The sequence below is a fragment of the Stylophora pistillata genome, chromosome 4, assembly GCF_964205215.1.
Source record: "Stylophora pistillata chromosome 4, jaStyPist1.2, whole genome shotgun sequence".
NCBI classification, from domain to species: Eukaryota; Metazoa; Cnidaria; class Anthozoa; order Scleractinia; family Pocilloporidae; genus Stylophora; species Stylophora pistillata.
The window spans coordinates 41,421,252-41,442,951 of NC_142522.1; the positions used below are offsets into that span (position 1 = coordinate 41,421,252).

General features: G+C 38.4%; 1 protein-coding gene across 13 annotated transcripts in view; it reads right to left on the bottom strand.

Annotated features, from left to right (window-relative positions):
- LOC111334130 (uncharacterized) overlaps nt 1-21,700 on the bottom strand; it is a 31,924-nt gene that overhangs the window by 899 nt on the left and 9,325 nt on the right. For 5 of the 13 annotated variants that reach the window (XM_088757265.1, XM_088757266.1, XM_088757272.1 and 2 more), the window contains 16 exons: nt 21,370-21,444; nt 20,351-20,425; nt 14,577-14,648; nt 14,343-14,417; nt 13,638-13,709; nt 13,152-13,217; nt 12,602-12,673; nt 10,661-10,732; nt 10,006-10,077; nt 8,878-8,949; nt 8,166-8,237; nt 7,785-7,856; nt 7,179-7,235; nt 4,008-4,207; nt 2,879-2,998; nt 587-2,098 (listed from right to left, as the gene is read on the bottom strand). In XM_088757265.1, coding sequence (XP_088613391.1) covers nt 587-2,098; nt 2,879-2,998; nt 4,008-4,207; nt 7,179-7,235; nt 7,785-7,856; nt 8,166-8,237; nt 8,878-8,949; nt 10,006-10,077; nt 10,661-10,732; nt 12,602-12,673; nt 13,152-13,217; nt 13,638-13,709; nt 14,343-14,417; nt 14,577-14,648; nt 20,351-20,425; nt 21,370-21,444 — 2,756 coding nt within the window. Of the gene's footprint in view, nt 1-586; nt 2,099-2,878; nt 2,999-4,007; nt 4,208-7,178; nt 7,236-7,784; nt 7,857-8,165; nt 8,238-8,877; nt 8,950-10,005; nt 10,078-10,660; nt 10,733-12,601; nt 12,674-13,151; nt 13,218-13,637; nt 13,710-14,342; nt 14,418-14,576; nt 14,649-20,350; nt 20,426-21,369; nt 21,445-21,700 lie in introns of those variants that run through there. The other 8 variants (XM_088757274.1, XM_088757275.1, XM_088757276.1 and 5 more) reach the window with 8 other exon arrangements.

A 21,700-nucleotide genomic window follows, 5' to 3' on the forward strand; every position in this document is an offset into this window, starting at 1 on the left:
TAAAAAAAAAAAATTGAGAATACTAATAATAGTATTCTAACCTCTCGGTTAGCTCAATGGATAGAGTGCTGGACTGTTGTGCGGGAGGTCGAGGGTTCGAGCCCCGGCTGGACCAACACTCAGGGTCTTAAAATAATTGAGAAGAATATGCTCCCTTTCTATTACATCAAGAAATGGTTAGATATTCTAGTCTTCGCGGATAGGGACGAATAAATGGAGGCCCCGTCTCCTGCAGAGTTAGGGGCAGGAGATGTTAATTTCCCACGCCCGAGATTACTGTGTGATGGATGTCCTCCCCTGGGGTGGGATGGGTGGTTAACAAGACCCCCGTTGATACCAGTGTTTACTACACTGAAGGAGCTATCCTGTATAAATATAGAAGTCTAATCTAAAGTAAATTAAAAAACAAACAAACAAACAAAAAAACAACGAAAACAAAAACAAACAACAAAAAACCGAAAAAACACTCGAGCACACATTAGGCCTATGATGGCTACGTTAAAACCCGATTACTCATTGAAAATAAAATCATAATTACGGAGCAAAGTAATAAAAAGTTAAGAGCTGTTAGGAAATAAAATCTTACCTAGGACTATGAACAACACGGCGCTGTTCAGAACCACGAACACGGCATTCACAAAAATGGAATCGTTTCCTCCTTGACTCTGCTTGATGGTGGGCTGGGAATAAACTGCACCGAGGCAAACATTGAAGAATATTATCCAAAGCACAAAGGTTTGAAGTCCATCTTCAAATTTGCCTTTTATTGGTCGGACAATGGTGTAAGCAATTCCTGATGCACTTGCTGCAATTACGGCAAAGCCAATTTGAGAATGGCTTTCAGAACCAAATAACAGGACGACTGAGATGAGGGTCAGTTTGCGGTACATCTCAACTATCTCCCAGTACCAATATTTTTCTTTATAATTTTCAAAGAACACTTTAAAACCAAATCCAATTTCTTTCTCAGTGCCACACTTGCGGTATTTGTAAATGGGAAACAGAAGCAAGAGAGGAAAAATGACAGGGTATAATGCAAATGCTGCTGCAATATGCCAAAACACGTTATGTCGAGTGGTTAAGCACCGGATGGAATAATCAGCTTTTAGGAGAGATATGCAATCGTTTCCGTTATAGGTAAAGCACAAGTTCACACAGACTCCAGGCAGGGGTAGGATGTTTATGATTTTCTTACTTGTCATGGGGTAAGACAACAGAAGAAATAGGAAGATGTTCCGATAACAGGACTTCTTTATGGCTGAGATTTTCTGCAGCTTTTGGCTCATCAAGACATCCATACTTTTGATATGAAGTTTCTTTAAGAATAGATACAGCAGAATCAAACAAACAAACGTAACGTTAATGACAATGGCTACAACAAATTGGCTGAATGGGTCCAATCGAAGTCTGGGATGTATGCAGCTTAATGGTGCAAACTGCAATATGTTTCCTTCAAAGAACTTCAATACTTTTTCCATGGAGACAAGTGCAACAGGCCACTGGACCCGTGTCAATGACGAATAAATACCGGCAACGACCTGATAAAATCCAATCACGATCTTGGCACAAGACATGATAACATCCGCAACGGTACGATCGTGTTGGGCACGTTTTGAGTCTCCCCATTGAACCGAGGCAAAGAGAAGGACGAAGACGACAGCTATTATCATACACGAGATGATTGTGACTAACATATTGGGACATTGCAAGCAGCTGTTAAATCGGAAATAGTGGCTGTTAGAGCACGTTGCACAAAGAGTACCTTGATATCCTGCGTTACAAGATGAGTTGATTCCGCCTTTGCACGAGTCTGGATAGGGGCACTTGAGGGGCTTTGGCAACAGTCCTTCAAATATAGTGAGGTTCTTGTCGTATTCAGCTGTAGCGATGCGAGTGTTGGTCACAAAATCCGAGTATTTTGCCATTATATCCGTGTTGTTCCACTTCCAAAAGTAGCCCGTAGCCAATATCGCTGTGTCGTTTCTACAGTTCACTCCATGATCTGGGCATAGCATACAAGGGCCGAAACGATCCAAGCGGAAGAAATTATGAAGACATCTACAAGCACGGTAACCAGCCGTCTGATTAGTTTGGGTTCCTGTTGGGAAGAAGAAAAATGCATCCATGAATCAAATTACCGAGTATTAGGGTTCTCGGTAGTATAGCCAGAAGAAGACGATCCGCTGCATCGCATAGACGGTCCACACTTTGAGTATAACTAATTCAAGCAGCCAAAGGATTTAGCACTAGGTTTCACCTTTTTTTTTCGAAAAGCTCTAGCTATTTACACGTTGTCGAAGCAATTAAAAGATACTCCAAAAAAAAATTAATTAAAACAATGAAAAGGAAGAAAAGTTAATTTACAGCGCGAAAAGTGACTCTCATAAATGAAGTGTACATCCTAACATCAATATGCGTTTTCTCCATACTATTCTCTATACGTTTCCTAAGGTGTTGACCAGGAGAATTTGCTTAATAATAATTTCTTTATTTGGTGATTATTTCCTTTATTCTTGTGACCTGGATTTGTGATTCAGGGCTTATATTGTGGGCTAAACTGCCGGGTCATCAGTTAGTGGCCGGCACTTAGTGGGACACCTGTTAAAGTTGATTTTCTACATCACAGGAAACGCAATTCCGTTTTGGTGCGCATTGCCTGTTGTTATGCACTATGCGCAGGAATTAATGTATTAATGTCTTGAACGGAATCCTAATGAAGTTTGTGTATCAAGAGCTCTAAAGAAACCAATGCCTTTGATTTTGTTGAATTGGAAGTACAGAAATGCACTATCTACTTAAAGTTTTGTAACGACGTGTGTTTCAGAAGCATTCGCAATATTACTGATTGCCCATTTGTAAACCTTGGTATGATCCTCACCATATGGACATGCGAGACAATCAGTGGGAGATTTTCCTGGATGACGCGATTCTGGAACATATGTACCCGTGCTACAATTCTTACAACTTACTTGACCCATTTCATCTTGATAAAAGCCACCTGAAGTTAAATAAAGAAACTTTATAATGAGAATGTCCTTTTGGATTTGAATACCTTCCTAAACTAGATTTGGACTGGTAGTTAATTGATGAAATGTAGTACTGAAGGTCTACTGGTTACATATAAAACCATTAGGGGTCAAACGCAATATCTACCGCCTCGTGGAACTTCCCAAATTACGCAAAGCAACTTTTGAAGCAGGAAATGTCGCGTACTTTATCTCCTGTTTAGGAATGAAAAAATTTAACTTAAATCAAATTAATTCCATTTCAAATTCACGAATCGGGGATTGAAAATTTCCAGTAATAAGTGGTTTGCACGTTACGTCATCGCCACCATGTTGGTGGACGTAAACAATAGATATCTCATTAGCTTCTTTTGTTCGTCCACCAGCATTGGTTCCTTTCACCGTTGTTACCTGTGTCTCTAGAGATTGGTTGCAAACATACATATGTTATGTTAATTGGCCACTCCCCACGGAGGCTTTTCAGGGCCAATTCCCACCCAGTAACGACCCCAGGGGAGGACATCCATTACATAGTAACCTCGTGCGTGTGAAATTAACGTCTCCTACCCCTAATCCTGCAGGAGACGGGACCTCAATTTATTCGTCCCTATCCGAGAAGACAAGAGTATCTAACCATATCTTGATATAGATGGGCAGCATATTCTTCTCACTTGTTTTAAGACCTTGAGCGTTGGTCCGGCCGGGGCTCGAACCCTCGACCTCCCGCACAACAGTCCAGCGATCTATTCATTGAGCTAATTGAATGCAAACCACCAATAGTACTTGCTCTCACTAGGCAGGTTATAGAGAAACTTGTTAGACCGGTTTGTGCATAGAATCGTTGATTGCCCCCTAGAACGTCTACGTCGTATTATAAAAAAATAGTTATTGCGTTACGCTGTTTCACCATTTTCCATTAATTCCACTAATTTTTATATCTACAGAGGAAATTAAAGAAAAATAATAATAAATAAATGAATAACTAAGATAAAAAAGCATTACCTGCGGGACATGTTTTGCACATGCCATTGCTATAGGTACCAGCCGCGCAAAAGGAGCAGTTGTTACATTTGAACCACCCTTTATTAGGATGACAATCCTCACATGTGAAGCTCGAATGTTCAAGAGACTTTAAAACTTGGCCATTCGCTGCGGCTTCGTCGGTCAGAATTATAAAGAACGATTCAGAAGGAGCACAAATGCTAAAAAAAAAAAAATATATATATATATATATATATATAGTAGGGTTTCGTATGGGGTTATTGGCTTCCCCTACCCTGTCACCTTGAGAATTAAGTTTACCGGGAGACCACGTCTCCGATCACGCAAATCACATCTTTGATTGCCGTGTTGCCAGCATGGTTGTCCTGATAGTGTAGTGGTCATCACACCTGACTAATAACAGGGGGATGTGGGTTCAGATCCCGCTCAGGGAAAATTTTCTTTTGAAACATCTATTCTATTTAAGTATGATTACTTTGATTACTTAGGGTGTACATGGCCAGGGTTTCCCTTGTATAAAGAATTTATATATATATATATATAAATGTGCGCATGCTCGCTAGTGTACTCTAGTTTGAGCACTCTGGCATGGCTTAGACGATACCACAAAGGTTGGATCGTTTGGGGTGACCATATTGGTTCTCCTCTATCCTAGCATTAGCACTGCACAAGTCAGCTGATTGTCCTCTCAAAGGAAAATGCTTCCGGTGTCATCAAGATGGGCACTTGGCTCGGAATTGTAAGGTGACCGTGGCTGCTCCAGCTGAGGCTGACGCCCCTGTTACAGAGAACGGTGTGGCTGTTCCTCCGGTGAAGAGCACTCCCGCCGAAGAAGAGACCCCCGACACTGCTATTGAAGACTCTGAAGATGAAGTTGGTTCACCTCCAGACTCTGATGCAAGCGAAGACCGGTTCGCCTCTTGTGAAACGACTGGAAATGAGAATATTATATCAGCAACCGAGGGTTTTGCTAACCCTGCTGACTCTGACATGGCTGGTGAAGGTGGTCCCTGGACCACTGTTTCCCGGAAACGCCCCGCTTCCTCTGTTCCCGTTTCAGTTAAGAGGACTCAACAGGCCCCATCTAAAAGTCCTGTGGTTTCACCCATGAGTGATATCCGCAATGGCCCTGATGTTTTCCTTGAAGTTCCGGAATTGGCAGCCTGTTCTGCAGACCACCGTGCAATCCTGTGGGAGATTGCGGTTGATTATCGTAAACCGCCTGATCAGCGAAAACGTTTTTGCCGTTGGACTTCAGATCCCCGCTTTATTGGTTTGAAAGATGAGGACTTTAAGACTGCTATAAAATTTTTCAACAAAAAGTTCCCAAAGTAATTAATTAAGGTCATAAAAAGAAAAACAAAAGAAAATAATTAGTTAAGTAATGAGCGGGTGTGTTTAATTTTTGGGTGTGAGTGTGTTAATTTTTAAGTGAGGTGGGGTTCGATTCCCCAGCGAGTTTGGCGTCTGGTGGCCCTCGTTTCTGGTGGTCCCCTTCCCTAAGGCATTGCACGTAAGCCAATGGGTTGGGATTAGACATGTAGGTCGGCGGGATTGCACCTCCCTTCATCGGGGCCCGGCCGTTCACCTTAAACATAAAAAAAAAACTGCACTGATGAGGCCCAGAAGGCCGAAACAGTACTGTCTGCAGTTAGATATAGCTCTTTGGCATACAAAGCTTTGCTTTCATGTCCAAATTGAGCACTCTAACTAGGATGAGTCATTGCTCTGCAATTGCGCATGCTCGCTAGTGTACTCTAGTTTGAGCACTCTGGCATGGCTTAGACGATACCACAAAGGTTGGATCGTTTGGGGTGACCATATTGGTTCTCCCCCATCCTAGCATTAGCACTGCACTGATGAGGCCCAGAAGGCCGAAACAGTACTGTCTGCAGTTAGTTATATATATATATATATATATATATATATAATCTATATATATATATGTAACATTTTTGGATCCATAATAATTTTAATGTAATGAAAGTCGGTCGCAAGCCTTAAGGGAACCGAATAGACCAACGAGAAACACATAAATAATGAGCCTTTTTCAAGAAGTTTACACAGACTTAGAAACTCCAGGAGCATAAATTTCCTTATTTATACAAAATACAAATAAAAAAAATAATAGAACCCGAGCCGCCTGCACGTCAAAAAGGGTCCCAATGGGAATAACTGTCAACCGTCGAATGGCCAAAATAATATATAGATTTAGCCAAGCCTGAAAGCGGGGCTCCCAATTTCGTAATAACGTAAAAGATGTGCATTTTCCAAGACTCGTCTGAGACACCTCTCCCTTCGTTTTGATAGTCTCCCCAACCCTACCCGTGCAATCTGAAGGCGCGTTCATACATACGTACGCTCGGTCAGTCACGTGAAAACCAAACCAAATGAGGTTGGCCATATTCCATGGGTATGGGGCTCTGCCCCACGCGCGCGAAGCGGAGACCTGCTATTAACCGTCAACCGTCAAGAACGCAATATTTTTCCCGCCAGCCGTCAAATAAACAAGTCAATGTTAGCCGTCAAATGTCTCAGATATCCTTACTTAATAAATAACGATTGTCTTAATTGAGGTCAAGTTCTCTTCTGATATACCACAATAATATATTTATTTAAGTGTTCTAACTTCTAGTCGCGAGTAAAACTGGCCAGAGACGTAACCGACTGCCGGTGTGGAAATTTATCCGGTGTCCTAAAACGTTAGTCATTCATTAATAAAAAGAGTTATGAATCAAAAGTTTTTTACAAATACGTCGTTATGAAAAATTATTTCCAAATTCGCGTGTTTAGTTCCTTTTGCGAACCACATTCCAAAAAAATTTACCGTCAACCGTCAAAGGAGCTATAATTTAATCGTCAACCGTCCAAAGGGCTGAATCGGTTAATCAGCATCAACTTGACATCCCCCTGCCCATTGAGATCCCCCTTAAAGAATATTTGATATTTGTTTTGTCTTTTAACTGTTGTGTTGTCCATAAAATCCCTCGTAGAGACTAAATAAGCGCAATGTCTTCGATTGCCCTACCTTTCAGGACTCGAGATAATCAGAGCGTGCGTTACATTAGCTACAAACATAACTAGGGAAATGGTATAGAAGACCGTCACCATTTCATTTCTTTAATCAGACCAGACCATTTTTAGTATAACTAAAGCATATCAGTTACTTACATACGAGCAGTGTAGTTTCCTGGAATAAATCCCTCGAGAATTTTGCAAGAAACTGCGCTGGAAACGAAATGTACATTGTTTTCAAAGTTAGGTTAGATAAAATTTTGAGAAAGATAAGTTTTATTCAGTCACTGACCTAGGTATTTTCAGAGGAAAGAGTGGTTGTGGTTAAAGTCGAGTCTATGACCACCATAACACTAGTTCAATGTTTTTTTCACCACGTTGCGGGACTTACGCTTTACAAAGCCCTAACACAAGCCTCAATACCTGTCTATAATATTCATCTGAAATGAAATAAGACGTGGGAAACTGAAAGCCTTCCCAAAGAAACATACTGGGAAAGCCATAATTTTTTTTAATTCTTGAAAAGTTAAAAGAGAAATTCATAGAATAAACAACTGAAAACTCAGTGCCACAGAGAGAGAGAGAGAGAGAAGAGAGAGAGAGAGAGAGAGAGAGAGAGAGAGAGAGAGAGAGAGAGAGAGAGAGAGAGAGAGAGAGAGAGAGAGAGAGAGAGAGAGAGAGAGAGACACACACACACACACACACACACACACAAATCATTGTAACAAATCTATCGTAAGAGTATAAATTTTTATTCCTCACATTTTCATGTCCGATGTCATATCGGCAAACATTTCAAGTGGCAGCATTGTCAATGGGTTGTCAAAAATCGTCCTGAAACAGAAAGAAGAGTTTGACATATATCAATTACACCAAGAAGTTCCTATATAAGAGAAAAAGAGCAAGATAATGAAGAGTTTGTTTTTAATTTCGCGATTATAATGTATTATAATAGCTAACCAACTGAGGGCTAGATTTCTATATCAATAATTAAATAACTGATTTGTCGGTCGACGGAATCCTATCCTGTCTGCGTTGCAAGTTTTATTAGATTCAGCTAAGGGGGTTTGATTTGGGATAGGTAATACCAGTGCAATGGAACAAATATTTTTAAAATAGTAGAACGTCGATTTAACAACTTACAATGTTTGAAGGTGAGATAATCCATAAAAGGGGTTACCATTTATTTGCTTGATCTTGTTGCTGTGAAGAAACCTGGGAATGGTAAAGCATACAACAAGTTGAATCACTAACACTCTATTTAGTTTCGTGTTCACTTTTTCTGCATATATCTCAGCAGTTTTTAAATAATCTATCAAACTGGAAGATTCTTATCAATTGGAAAATGTTTTTCATCAGTTAAAGAAGGCAACATTTACTAAGCTGACAGTCCTTGTCCATCGTTATTATGTCACTTTTAAACATGAATGGGAAGATAAATATTTACGTCAATTAACGTGGATTTTGTACACTAAGTACTTTCCTGTGATTTATTGCCCCTTTAAAAAATTGCTTCCTTCGCACAATTTTAAAAATTCCCTCATAAGATGGGGTAAAAGAATATATCTAACGATTATAAGGATCCTTTTGACGAAAGTAAAATTCGAATTACTCTTGGAATGAGATTTAAGTAGAAAGTAACCGTTAAAAACTGTTACATAACAAGGATATAAACATAAAAGTTTGAGAAGAAAAAGCATATCAAATTATCGTATCCTTTTAAATCAAAGGAACGGAACTTTTCTCTAATGGCAGAGTTCATCGGGTATAGCCTCAGTACATAAAAGAGGAGCTCATTTCCCACGGCCATGGACCACAAATAATAAAATACCCTTCCTAATTCTAGGCTACTCACAAGATTCTTAAAGTAGTAGCATTAGCAAACGCATTATCAGGGATTACTCTCAGGTTGTTGCCCATCAATCCTCTGTTATGGATAAAAGAAGAAATACATGGCTGCTCTTAGGCTCATAAGTTTTAACCAGCTTGTAGTATGGCAGTATCAAGTTTACGAAGTGAATTCTCCTTTTACTTTCCAAGATTATTTGTGCCACTAGCTGAAGAGGTTCAGATCTCACTAGTTGTGAAATAAGCTGTATATATTTGCTATATAGCTCAGAACTTTTTTCCTATGATTAACATATACCTTTGTGCGATACATGTACAAGATATTTGTACCATGAACCTAGTGCAATGTTCGAGCTCTCACGAACCCTTCCAAAACTTCCTTTATTAGACACATTTTAAGAGAGCACAAGAAATCACCTTCTCAGCATGCCTGAGACTGTTTAAGAACTTACTGAATTAAATCTATAAAATCTAAATGTAAATGATATATATATATATATATATATATTTATATATATATATATATATATATATATATATATATATAGGAGTAGTGTGGCACACGAAGATGGACAACTTCGAGCGAAGGAAGACATATACTCAATAAAAAGTCTAAAAAGTTTAATAAAAAACGTTTCGGTCCGAGACCTTCATCAGTTGTAATATAATGACTTCAAAATTTTTAAGTCATTGTATTATATATATATATATATATTTAAGTTGGGCTTAGTTGGGTTTCATATGGGATTATAGGCTTCCCCTACCCGGTCACCTTGAAAAGTTAAATTTCCCGGGAGACCACGTCCCCGATCACGTAAATCACATCTTTCATTGAAGAGTTGCCAGCATGGTTGTCCTGATAGTGTAGTGGTCATCACAGCTGACTAGTAACAGGAGGGACGTGGGTTCAAATCCCGCTCAGGGCAAATTTTATTTTCAATCATTTATTCTATTTTTAAGTATGATTACTTGGGGTGTACAGGGTCAGGGATTCCCTCGCATACAAAATATATGTATATATATATATGCAATAAAAATATCACCCATGGACGGTAATGAAAGATAAAATATAAGATTTAAGACCATAAACAACTCCGTGCGTAAGTATTATTTTTATGAAAATTTTAAAACTTACAGGACTTGTAGATTTGACAGTCCAGTAAATGTGCTAGAGGTGATGTCTGTGATGTTGTTAAAATTTAAAAGCCTTTCAGAAAAGCAAGAAGAAAAAGAAAAAGGGAAGAAACATTAATTCCTTACAAATTCATCTGAGCACGTGCCTATTCCCACTACTAAGCGTCAGAAATATCGTTGAGTTGCGATTCTCATAGAACAACGACGATTAGATCTCATTTGATGTGTGTCTTCGAATTCTTCCAAGCTTTAGCCATAGACTTATTCTACCTTCCCACTGTATACGTTGTTCTATAAGAATACATTCTCCTATGTTCGCTTCATGAAACAATCACTGGTGAAATATAGACCCCTGTGGTCTGACCTCTAGTAAACGACAAATTCCCTAAAGCGACTACTTAGACGTAACATTTCGGGAGGTCGTTTACGGGAGGTTTGACTGTAGTTTTATTCAGTAACTACTAACTCATCGACCACCTGCAGAATGCTGCATTATTTTTAAACAACCCTGCTTAATCCATCTTACCAAAGCAATTCCTTATAATTAAAGGTTACCTCTTAATCAGATTAGACTAGAGATCTTGGATAGGCGTACGGTATTTCATTATCCTAGAGTCATTGTATTACAGTAAGAATAAATAACTGTTTAAACTTACAAGACTAATAAGTTCTTGCATCCAGTGAAAACCCCATCTGCTATGTGTTGTAGTTTGTTGAAGGAAAAAGACCTGAAGCGAACATTTCAAAGCTTTTTTCTCTTTCGAAAGTGAATAATGATGACAATGATAATATTAGTACTAAAAGGGATAATGATATCTATGGTAATATTAAGAATATAAGTTGTAACGATGCCGACGACTTTATCAAAGCATTTCCACTTGAATACAACATCGGCTTTAAGTTGTCTGTGATTTAGGTATTAAGAGTACCTATTTCAAGCATGGAAAAAAAAATTCAGGTAAGTAATAGGTAAGTAAGAGCAAAGACAAACACTTATCACATGTACTGTAAGGACTCTCGACCGATATTTCAGGCAATACATCGATCGAGAGTCAGTGGATTCTCTACCGGTATATTGGTTGATACTCAGTCGACACTCGGTGGACAGTCGGTGGACAGTCGGTGGACAGTCGGTTGACATTTGGTGGATAGTCGGTCGACACTCTGTCGATATTCGGTCGACATTCGGTCGATTGTCGGCCGATACTCTATCGAGACTTGATCAATAGTCAATAGGCGATAGGCGATAATCTCAACTGATCTATCGACCGACTATCGACCGACTATCGACCGACCATCGACCGACCATCGACCGACTATCAACCGACTATCGACCGACTATCGACCGACTATCGACCGACTTTCGACCGACTATCGACCGCCTATCGACCCACTATTGAACGACTATCGAAAAACTATCGACCGACTATCGACTGACTATCGAGCGACTATTGACCAAGGGTCGACCGCCTATCGCTGAGGGTCGACTGATGTATCGAATAGATAATTGCAGAAGATTTCATTGTAAATCTCTCAGAAATTTACTTACATCAGTTTCAAAATAGATTAGAACTATAATTCCTTAGTCATATGAGTAAAACATTAGGGAGGTTTGATGCACTCATGAGATTATCTTGGAAAATGCTCTCACAATAGGTGTATTGGAAGATGGCCTAAACCACGAGTCTTGATTCGTTTCAGTGAGATTCTTTCGCCATTCCGCGTCAAATTTCTTCTTGGAACGTTCTTCCAAGAGATATAATACAGGCTGAAAGCCTTCATAATTTTAAAAACAAGCTTTATCATCATCAACTTAATAAATTTTAAACTAGAACCATCTTTTGATTAACGCCTAGATTTTTGAAGGATGGAATTGTATTTTATGTTTTTATTTAGCATTTTCTATTTCTGTTTGGTAGTTTCAATATAGGACTAAAGTCTTATCTCCCTTTTCAAGATGTTTTTCAATAGTTCTTTAACTTATTCTTAATTATTAATTAATTATTAGTAATTAATTGTGCTAGCCTCTTAACTCCCTTTTCAAGATTTGTTCCTGTAATAAGCTTTTTTACATCTTGAATAAAGTTAGTATCTATGTATGTATATATTTATGTTTTCTTTTTTTCTTTTTCCCCAATGGAATTTTCTGCCTTTTATTTTTCTCCATTCACATCCTATTGTTAAAAGCAGAGAGTTAGCAAAGATTTCCATGTTGAAACCAAGATCAGGGCAAGTTCACGCGAATGAAATTCAAGGACTAGGATGTTTAACTACAAGAAACCCATCGAGAGTCATATATGCTGACATGTTATAACTGGTGATTCACATTTTGGCAGGCCAAAGAATTCCGTTCGAAGATGCGTTTTTTATATATAACTCGCATGCATTTCAATATATTTTTACGAAAGCTTTTCTTGGAAACTTTCGTTCAAATTATAAGATCGGCCCTTGAGGGTTTATTTTATCCTCAAGTGCAAATATGATTCGAGTTTTGAGGGCCAAAACCTCAGCAATTCTTGGATTAAAAACCCCAAACACTCAATTGAGAGTGATTCTTTTCGTCTATATTTTAAGAAAAGGAGCTTTGTTGAGCTTACAGACCAAGCAGCATTGGTGAGCATTGGAGGTCGTCCTTATGAAGCTTTTCGATTTGATTCTTGGAGAGCAACCTGAAACACAATAAAAGTATTTTTCACAGCGAGATTGAATGTTTGCTTAAGTAATATCTGTACACTCCTTACCTTAATATGCATTCAGTTAAACCAACGGTTTTAATTTAGCTGTCCAACCTTGCGATTACGAGGCTCCCATATTGAGGAACTCCATGCGTGTGACATGCTTTGGATTCCTCTCATCGTATAATTTAGATTTGTGCTTTTTTTCTCTAGCTAATAACGTAACGAGTCACGTCAAATTGATTTAGCACACAGTGCCTTTTGTAAACTTTGAAGGAATATTGGAATTTTAATTCTGGTTGGTCAACTCTATCTCACCCTCAAATTCACCCTCTTCCCTTTTCTCGTGAGGTGGGGAGACTTTCCTTGGAACAGAAAAAGGCTGCAGGTTTGGAGTTGAATGAAAGAGTCAAATCCATATGACACTCCGGTGTTTAGTGCAGCACTAAACCCGAGAACAATCCCAACTTACACAAATCCCAGCGCTTTAAGTCGAGGTAGATCGGGCACAGATCTCAGCTGATTGTCATCTAAGTGGCTAAAACGTAAATCAAAATAACATACTAGTGAAAGCTGGAATATAATATCAATCAATTTTCTACAATACAAGAAGAAGATAAAATACAAGTGTCTTCATTGGACATTCGAAACAATGATATCGTGAAATATCTGGTTTAGCAGTCAAATTTCCTTTTAAGTAACTTCAAAGCAATGGATGATGAAATAGGCAAACACATCTACAACAAAGCAACCAATAGAAGATTTAAAATAAAATTGGGGTTGAGACTTATCTCAACGCGAGTGATTCAAATTGAGTGCGGCGCCACTTGTCTTAGCCATGCGGCACCTAAGAATTAGCTAGTCATATGGTTCAAGACATTTAGCCATGGCTCTTGTTCTAATTCACTATGCATACGTAAGCATTGTTATTTCAATGAACATGTCATTTCTTACTTACAATTCAAGAAGGCTCGTGAAGCGCTTGAATGTTCCATCCTCTATTGTTCTAATTTGATTTCCATCTAGGCGCCTGTGTTAAATAAGTGAAACTTGTGTAAACGATATCTATCAAGGGAATTTTACAAAGCGCGTAAGAAACTAGCTCATCAAAAATATATACGAAGACTGCAGGTTCTTAGAAGAGGCTTATTTTGTGAAACGTTGCGTTGATGGACTATACTGAGGATTTTGTTAGTCCGACTACAACGCAAGATAATTTGATGGAGCAACCGTAAAATTTTAGTCCTATACTCGATTACGAATCCGTACAAAACAGTTACAACTGTGGATATTGATAAATGCATTAAAATAGATATAGATTTTGACTTAATGGTGTTCATGGAGGCGAGGAATACTGGAGCGCGCATTCGTGGTAAGCGAGTCCCATATTATGTATGCAGTAGCAGATACCAAAATCACGTTCCGGCCGCGCTATGAAAGTATACGAAGATGAAAAGCAACGTAGATCAAGGGCTGTAACGAAACCTATCTACAATTAAACAAGCTGAAGAAGCAGGAGTTTTGGAGAAAAATGATGATGAATAGACCAATTCATTTGACCATAAAATGACGTTACAGAAGGCAAATAAAATCACAAGTAATTGGCAAGTTTGAAGGATTTTTAATTATTCTCAATAAAATCAAAGGATCTTAAGTGACTTACAGAGTTTGAAGCCCATCAGATGGTCCTTCAAGGGTGGCTATTGATAGGTGCGATAGGAAGTTAACATTCAGGAAACTGCAAGATAACAACAAGTTTTGGCATTGCCAAAAGTAGTCTTTCCTGCACTGAAATGTAGATTTGATTAAGAAATGTTGATTGTTTTTTAACATAAGCTGAGCTATAAAAGAAACAACTGTAAGGCGTACAGTTTTTGCTGTAAAGAGTCAAACTTACAGTTTTTTGAGCTTTTTCATGGCTTCGAAAGTTCCTCCCTCAATGTTTGTAAGACCACAAGAGGCCAAAAATCTTACAGAATAGAAAATTTGCATGAGCAAGAAGAATTTTATCTGTGGGACACCACAGAAGTATGCAAACGTAAATTCATGTCGCACGAACAAGAGCAGATAACAATTAATTGTCATCGTCCAGCCCCGCTTGCAAAACGCAACGGAAAACCAAATTAAGTAAAAACTGACTAGTGCAGGGCCGAACGGGTTGAAGTGAGCCGGTCTTGAAAAAGTATTCAGGCCCTGCCGTCCTTACAACGCTCTGCTCCAAAAAACTTAAAGAAAAAAGTTTGAATTAGAAGAGTCGTGTCTTTTAAGGTATATAGTCCATGGACCAAACCCCTAAAATAGGGTTTCTTGTACCAATTTGAGGGTCCAGTGCTATCGTGGATTTTTTAAATCTAAATTTATTGAAGTTTATGAAAATCCACGATATCAACGCTGAATAGATAACTTTTATGGTGAAATGAGCTGAAATTTAAAGGGGATGGGTATCCAGTAGGATAAAAAATCTGGGTATTTTTGCATAATGCTCGACATTAAAAAATTGATATTTTTGTCCCATGATATCCGCACGAAGTGGTTCTTGGATATGTTATGTACATCTATTATACCTTTCTTTCCAGCAAGTGACGTGTGTTTACTTCGTTGCCATGGTAACGAATACCGTATAAACGGTATTTTTCGCCTTTGAGTGCTTGTTTTTACGCTTAGCGAAATCATAAAGTTTGCTTTGTAACTTTGATGTACTCATAATGCCCCAAATTCTGTGTTTCAATTTAATAAGAATTCAAATCATAACATATTACAAGATAAAGTGTTATCCGTGAAATATCGCTTGACAAAAACTGCTATTATATTTAGAAATAGGGAAAAACATCGAAAAATTCGTATCTTTTTACCATTTAGCAGAAGTCAAACTATACTTGGACATTTTATGGTACGCGATTGATTGTTCATTTAAAAAATTATTTAACTGATTTTCTTATCACGGAAATGGTTTCCAAGGAAACAGAATACTTTTCTTGTTTAACCCCATTGCGATATTCGCCGAATATTTTGTATTTCGTTTTTACGAAATAGAATATTATCAGTTATTAAGAGCGTTTACATCAGTCCTCAATTACATCAGATGTAATCTGATTAGCTATAGGCTGTAATGATCTCCCTTAAGTCATTAAGGCAGTCCGCCCTTTATGTACCCATCGCAGAACACCATTCATACTAGTTTCGTACGATTCAAGCATCAGCCTTACCAGAGGATAAAAACATTCTGTTACTTCCAAAAATTAAACCAGCTTACTTCCACCACTTATAGCAAATATCAGGTCTTGTCCTAACGATAGCATAAGGCGATGAGTTCTTGGCGAACAAGATTCCATACCTGAAAAGTTAGTGCTACCCGTCAAGAGTATATAAGAACTTTTTCACTACCTCTGGAATGTTCACGGCATTTTCGGTCAAGTCAGATGGTTTTAGAGGCCATGCAGCTTTGGTATCTTGGGCTTGGATCGCTTCTCTTGGGCTAAAGGCGGTTAATGATATATCGCTAGAGCTGGACGAAATAATATTACTCTTCTCTGTCACTTGCTTGGCCAAATCCAGTCTTGAAAGATCTCTTGGAATAGCAAAAATTCGATTGTTCCCATATAGATCTTCAAAATCAATAGCATCTCTAAATTCTTTCTCGAGACTTCTTTTGAAATGGGTTCTTGTGGATTCTGGTATTTCCAATTCTCCTTGAGAGTTAACAAAAGTGGTAAACAGGGCATATAAGTCGCTCAATCTCACAATCCTAGGATTTTGTAGCAAATGGGTTCTAATGTAGTTGACCAATTTCTCCTACCCCTGCAACTCGGTACGGGGATATTAGATATACTCCTTGTCTTCCTTCTTATCGCCACCTAAAGGGATATTCTGGGTGTAATTGCGATAGCATGACTTATGGTAACATGCTTCAGCAGCCACAAGCTTTCTAGAGACAACAGCCAAGATTCTGTGATCATTTTTCCTACAGCAGCCTTCCTGATTTTTTCATCGACGCGCATATCCACACACTGAATCAGTTTCTCCCTCGTGCGAGAATTCCTGGTGTATTTATCTTTTTCGCAAAAGATACAAACCCACTGATAAATTCTACTAGGATTTTGCCCTGGGTTAATTTATTTTATTTTATTAGCTTTGCCAACAATACATACAACCTCTAACATGACTGGATAAAATAAAATAGAAATAACAACAATAACGGGCAGTCATCCACAACAGCGATAGCTAATTACTGTGGTCCCAAAAGTATTAAAATGGTAAAACGATCACATCAGTAATTAATAATTAAGAGCAACATAGAGTTAGAGTTGTTTTCAGGCTGCGACAAGAATTGCATTTTGTACAAATAGTTTTATAATTCCTGGGAATGTCAATGTCATAGATCTCTCGAAGTGCGGTCGAATAATAACTCATCAAAACACGTTGAAAGTCACTCACATTTTTCATACTTAAGTTAAGCTCGTCAGAAAATGGGTTCCAGATTCTTATTGTTCGTATAAGAAATGACCGATGAAAGGTTGAGGTCCTGCATTTATGTACAAAGTATTTAGTAACAGTTTTACTGGCCGACGATCGTGTGTTTCTTGTAGAACAAGGAATAGGAGCAATTGCGGGGTCTATATCCACCAAACCAAGGGAAATCTTAAAAAACAGTAACATATCTAAGTATTCATGCCAGTAGCTAATAGGTAGTAACGATAGAGTTTATAGTCGTTCTTCAGAACTTTGAATGCACGAGAATAGTAATTTCAAGATGTATTTTGTAGCCCTTCTCTGTATATTCTCTAGATTTGAGATAAGATGAATAGATTGTGGTGCCCAAACTTGTGTAGCATAGCTTAGATGAGGTCTAACGAATGTTAGATAGAATAATCTTTTTACACTGATACTTTATATGTAACGCATGTTTCGTTTAGCAAACCCAAAGAGCCTGTCTGCGCGTGAGCATTGCTCTAAGACTTGGCGGTTCCACGTTAGGTGAGTGGAGACCCAGACACTAAGATCGCGTTCGTGACTTGCTTTCTCCAACATAGCTCCATTCATATCGTAGGGAGTGTTCAGTGGCTTGATTTTACGTGTGATGGACTGGTGTTGGCTTTTCTTCTCATTAAATTCTAAGCCCGATTCTATGCACCAAGATCCGATATTATTTAAGCTCATCTGGAGAGCAATTTTATCATCAGTAGATCTTATTTCTTTGTAGAATTTGGTGTCATCTGCGAACATTGCAGTTTCGCTCTCGGAGACCATGTTCGGAAGGTCGTTTACGTAGAGCAAAAACAGAGCGGGTCCCAAGATGGACCCCTGGGGGACTCCTGATGTAACAGGTAATGCATCAGATGTGGTGCCAAGAACAGTAAGGCGTTGGAGACGACCTGTTGTGAGTTTCTACAGGAACCATTCGTTTAGTTTCTCCCCCAAACCAGAGATATTAATTTTAGACAAGAGTTGGGCGTGGTTCTTTTTGTCAAAGGCCTTTGACATGTCCAAATAGATGACGTCAACCTGACTTCCCCTATCAAGTAGGCGGCCGATACGATCCAATGTTTCGATGAGGTTGGTGGTACAAGATTTTCCTTTTAAGAGGCCGTGTTGATGTTTACCCACGTGGTTGTATAGATTAGTTTGGATGTTATTCAGAATGCATCCTTCCAATACTTCAGAAACTATGGGTAGTAGAGATATTGGTCGATAATTCTATACTTGTTGACGATCGCCTTTTTTGAAAACAGGTACTGTGTTGGCCAGTTTCCATTCCATTGGTATGGTGCCAGAGCTGCGTGATTGATTAAATAAAAGGCAAAGTGAACGTGTAATGACGTCAGCAGTTTTCGGTTGTCGGATGGAAGATCTTCGACTGTCGGTAGAGTCACAATTTGCTCTCTCTTTCGCATCCAATTGAGATAACTTGTCGAGGTTTCTCTTCAGCGTAAATATGCCACGACATTGCCTATGGTAAGTAACTTTAGGTAGTTCTCCCTCCAAGATTTTTGGCGATCTCGAGAATCGGCTCGTAGTTACGAATAGTTATAGCATTTAAAAGTGTTTTCCAGGATTCGAGGTCCTTTAAGGTTTCCAATTCTCCCGTGTAGTTGCAACAGTGAATCGTCCATTCTTCCTCTCTCCGTTGTCGTTTATCCTGTTCTCTATCATCTATAACTTTTCGTTTGGCTCCTTTGGTTCAAAAGTAGAAATATATAGTGCGAAGATATAGTCCCCGATGTAAAGAAACACTGCCGAAAGTATTTATCAACTACATCAGGGGGTTATAAAATAAAATGATTGGTCTGGCTGCCTTACAGTTCTCGACTTTCTGGCTATTAGCGAGCTCGAATGGCTGACTATTTCATTATCTCCTTTTTGAAATGTGAAAACGACTTAAGAAACAAGAAAATTCGAGCGCGGTATCCTTCATTAGCCCACACTGGGTGCCATAGGCTCCATTATTCAAAGTCCGGAGGGATAGTTTAAAAATGCTCTGACTAGTGAGAGTAAGTTTATTTAATGATCAAACCTCCATTTACCTCTTGAATGATTGTAAGTTTTGGAAATATGTTAACCCTTTATTGCCAAACCTAAAAGCAGCCTTAAGATATTGATAGTCATTTATCAATGTGCAATAATACTTGTTCCTCCTAGTTTCGATTTCTTTGTTAAAAAAGATAAAATAGCGAGAAACAAACACTTGCCTGCCTCAGTTGCAGTCGCCATCTTGAATTTTACCCTTGATGCATTGCAATTATAGGCTCATAATAAATTATTTCTTATGTTGTCGTTTCTTGAAAAATATCCAAATCTAACACAATAAGCTATGAAAAACGCTTCCTTGTTAAATTTTGATACCATAAATAAAGTTTTAACTTCGAAAAATAAGTTCTATAGCACTCTTAAAATTCAACATAGTTTTCATGCAAAACTGATATTTCAAAGCTTCAAAAATACAAAATAGCTACCGATTTTAGATTGATATCATGACTTTTTGGAATGACCTTCGGACAAGCTTCAAATCGGTACCACTCTCGACTGGTCCTTCGAATTGGTACATTCGAGTGGCTCTAGCTCATGGACTTATAAGGGTTTTCATGTTCTGTGGCTGCGTGTGCCCGTCTATCGCGTCCTATTTACTTTGAAATTTTCAAAAATTATTAGTCTTATGATAAAATGCTTATTGACAGGGTTTAGACGGGCTGAACAGGAAAATATTTGGCTCTTAACTATATTCTCGTTCGGCCCTCCCATTCAATCAAAAAGTACATAATCCATTTTTGTGCATGAACAAATTTCAACACATTCGAGACTCGTCCCCTTCAGAAATCTGTCGAGTCTTTTTACTGCTACCTTCCGCATTAGTTCTATAAAGATTGCTGTGGAATTAATTGTGGTAAGATGCGTTCATCAGTTTATTTTTACTGTTGAGATTTTCACTGCGAAGTGCCATCGTTTTTGCTTTTGATTAGACGAACGATGTATTTAGACAGTCATTCGCTTTCAATGTATATGACTTGTGTCAGCCAGTATGAAAAAAACTTAAGGATGTATGAAATAAAATGGACTGTGCTTGACCGATTTGTTATTCCCTTGTTGCAGCCGATGCATCGTTCGTTTTTCTTTTCTGATGCATCGCAACTCGTGAATAAAAATCGTTCCTGAAATAATCTCTATTCGTTAACTTACAATTGCTCCATATTGTTAAAACCAGAGAAAGTGTCCGAAGTTAAGTTAGATCCGATCGGATTTCCATCGAGATCTCTGGAGAGATGATAGAAAGTCACTTTTAGTATATAGATAACAATGTTGTTTTAGCTAAGATCGCAACGTTCTGACTGCATACTGCTGTTCCTCATCAAGGGAAGGCAGCATTGTCGAGTGGTCTTCGTGTCGGACCTGTAATCTGCCGCTCCCGGGTTCGAGTCCCGCCCTGGCCACTACTCGGATTTGTTTTACGGTAGCCCCGAGTTTCAAATCCTCAACCATGCTTGTAATATAGCCAACTGATTTGCCTTCGGCCAGTTCGGGTTTCTTAACACTGTTATTTTCTATTTGAATTATCTGTTTAGGTTGTTTCGTTGAAAACCTGTAAACTAGCTTCTAGATAAGTGTTTCTCCGCTTTAAAACTGTTAATTTTTTTCCATTTTATTTTATCTAAGCGATGGAATAGGATATTAATTGTTATAAGGCATGAAGTTCGTTGTGATAAAGCGATTTTTATTCGCATGGCACAATCCTTTGTTATCTCGGGTGAAAGCAATGCATTCATCTTCTATCAATTATCTTCCTGCTCATTTTTGTAGAATACAACAACAATATCGAGAACGTTAACGATAACTATAATAGGCCTATTTTGGGACCTTAAATCGCCTAAAGTCGCCTTAAATCGACTTAACTTGTCTTAAGTCGACTTAACTTGTCTTAAGTCGCTACTGGTTACGCAATGTTTTAAGCGCTCCATTCTTCTTAATTAACCCTATTCACCCCACTCTAATCATGACTATTGAGTTTATTGCAAGGGGGTTGTGTAAATATTTGTAAGGTTTACGGAAAGACTTATACTAACTTTGCTTTTATCACTTCAGTTAAATAAAATTGCATTAAGTCGCCTTAAATCGCACAAAGTCGCCCAAAGTTACGGCAACTAAAGAATGAGCAAGGGAAGTTGCTTTATCTTGAATTCAGTTTCGATGGACATACTTACAAGTACACGGCGCTTTTTATTTCTTTTGAGAACACTTTGAAGGCACTCTGCGAAATATAGTTGCCCCATAGAAATCTGGGAATTAAAAGTGCTAAATAAGCTACATCAAACTACACGTAGTTAATTAGTTTATTATGAAATAAACACTGACAGTAACGTCTATGTTCTGATTGCTCGTCCTTCTTCTACTCTTTGCCCATGGATGCATGTTGCTGTCGCATGAGCTCATGTTTACAAAATATGGTATCGCCATTATTTTTGTCCTTTCCATGATTAAGAAAGGTTTCTGTATTCCGTGAAATATACCACAGTTTAGCTCATCTTCTATACA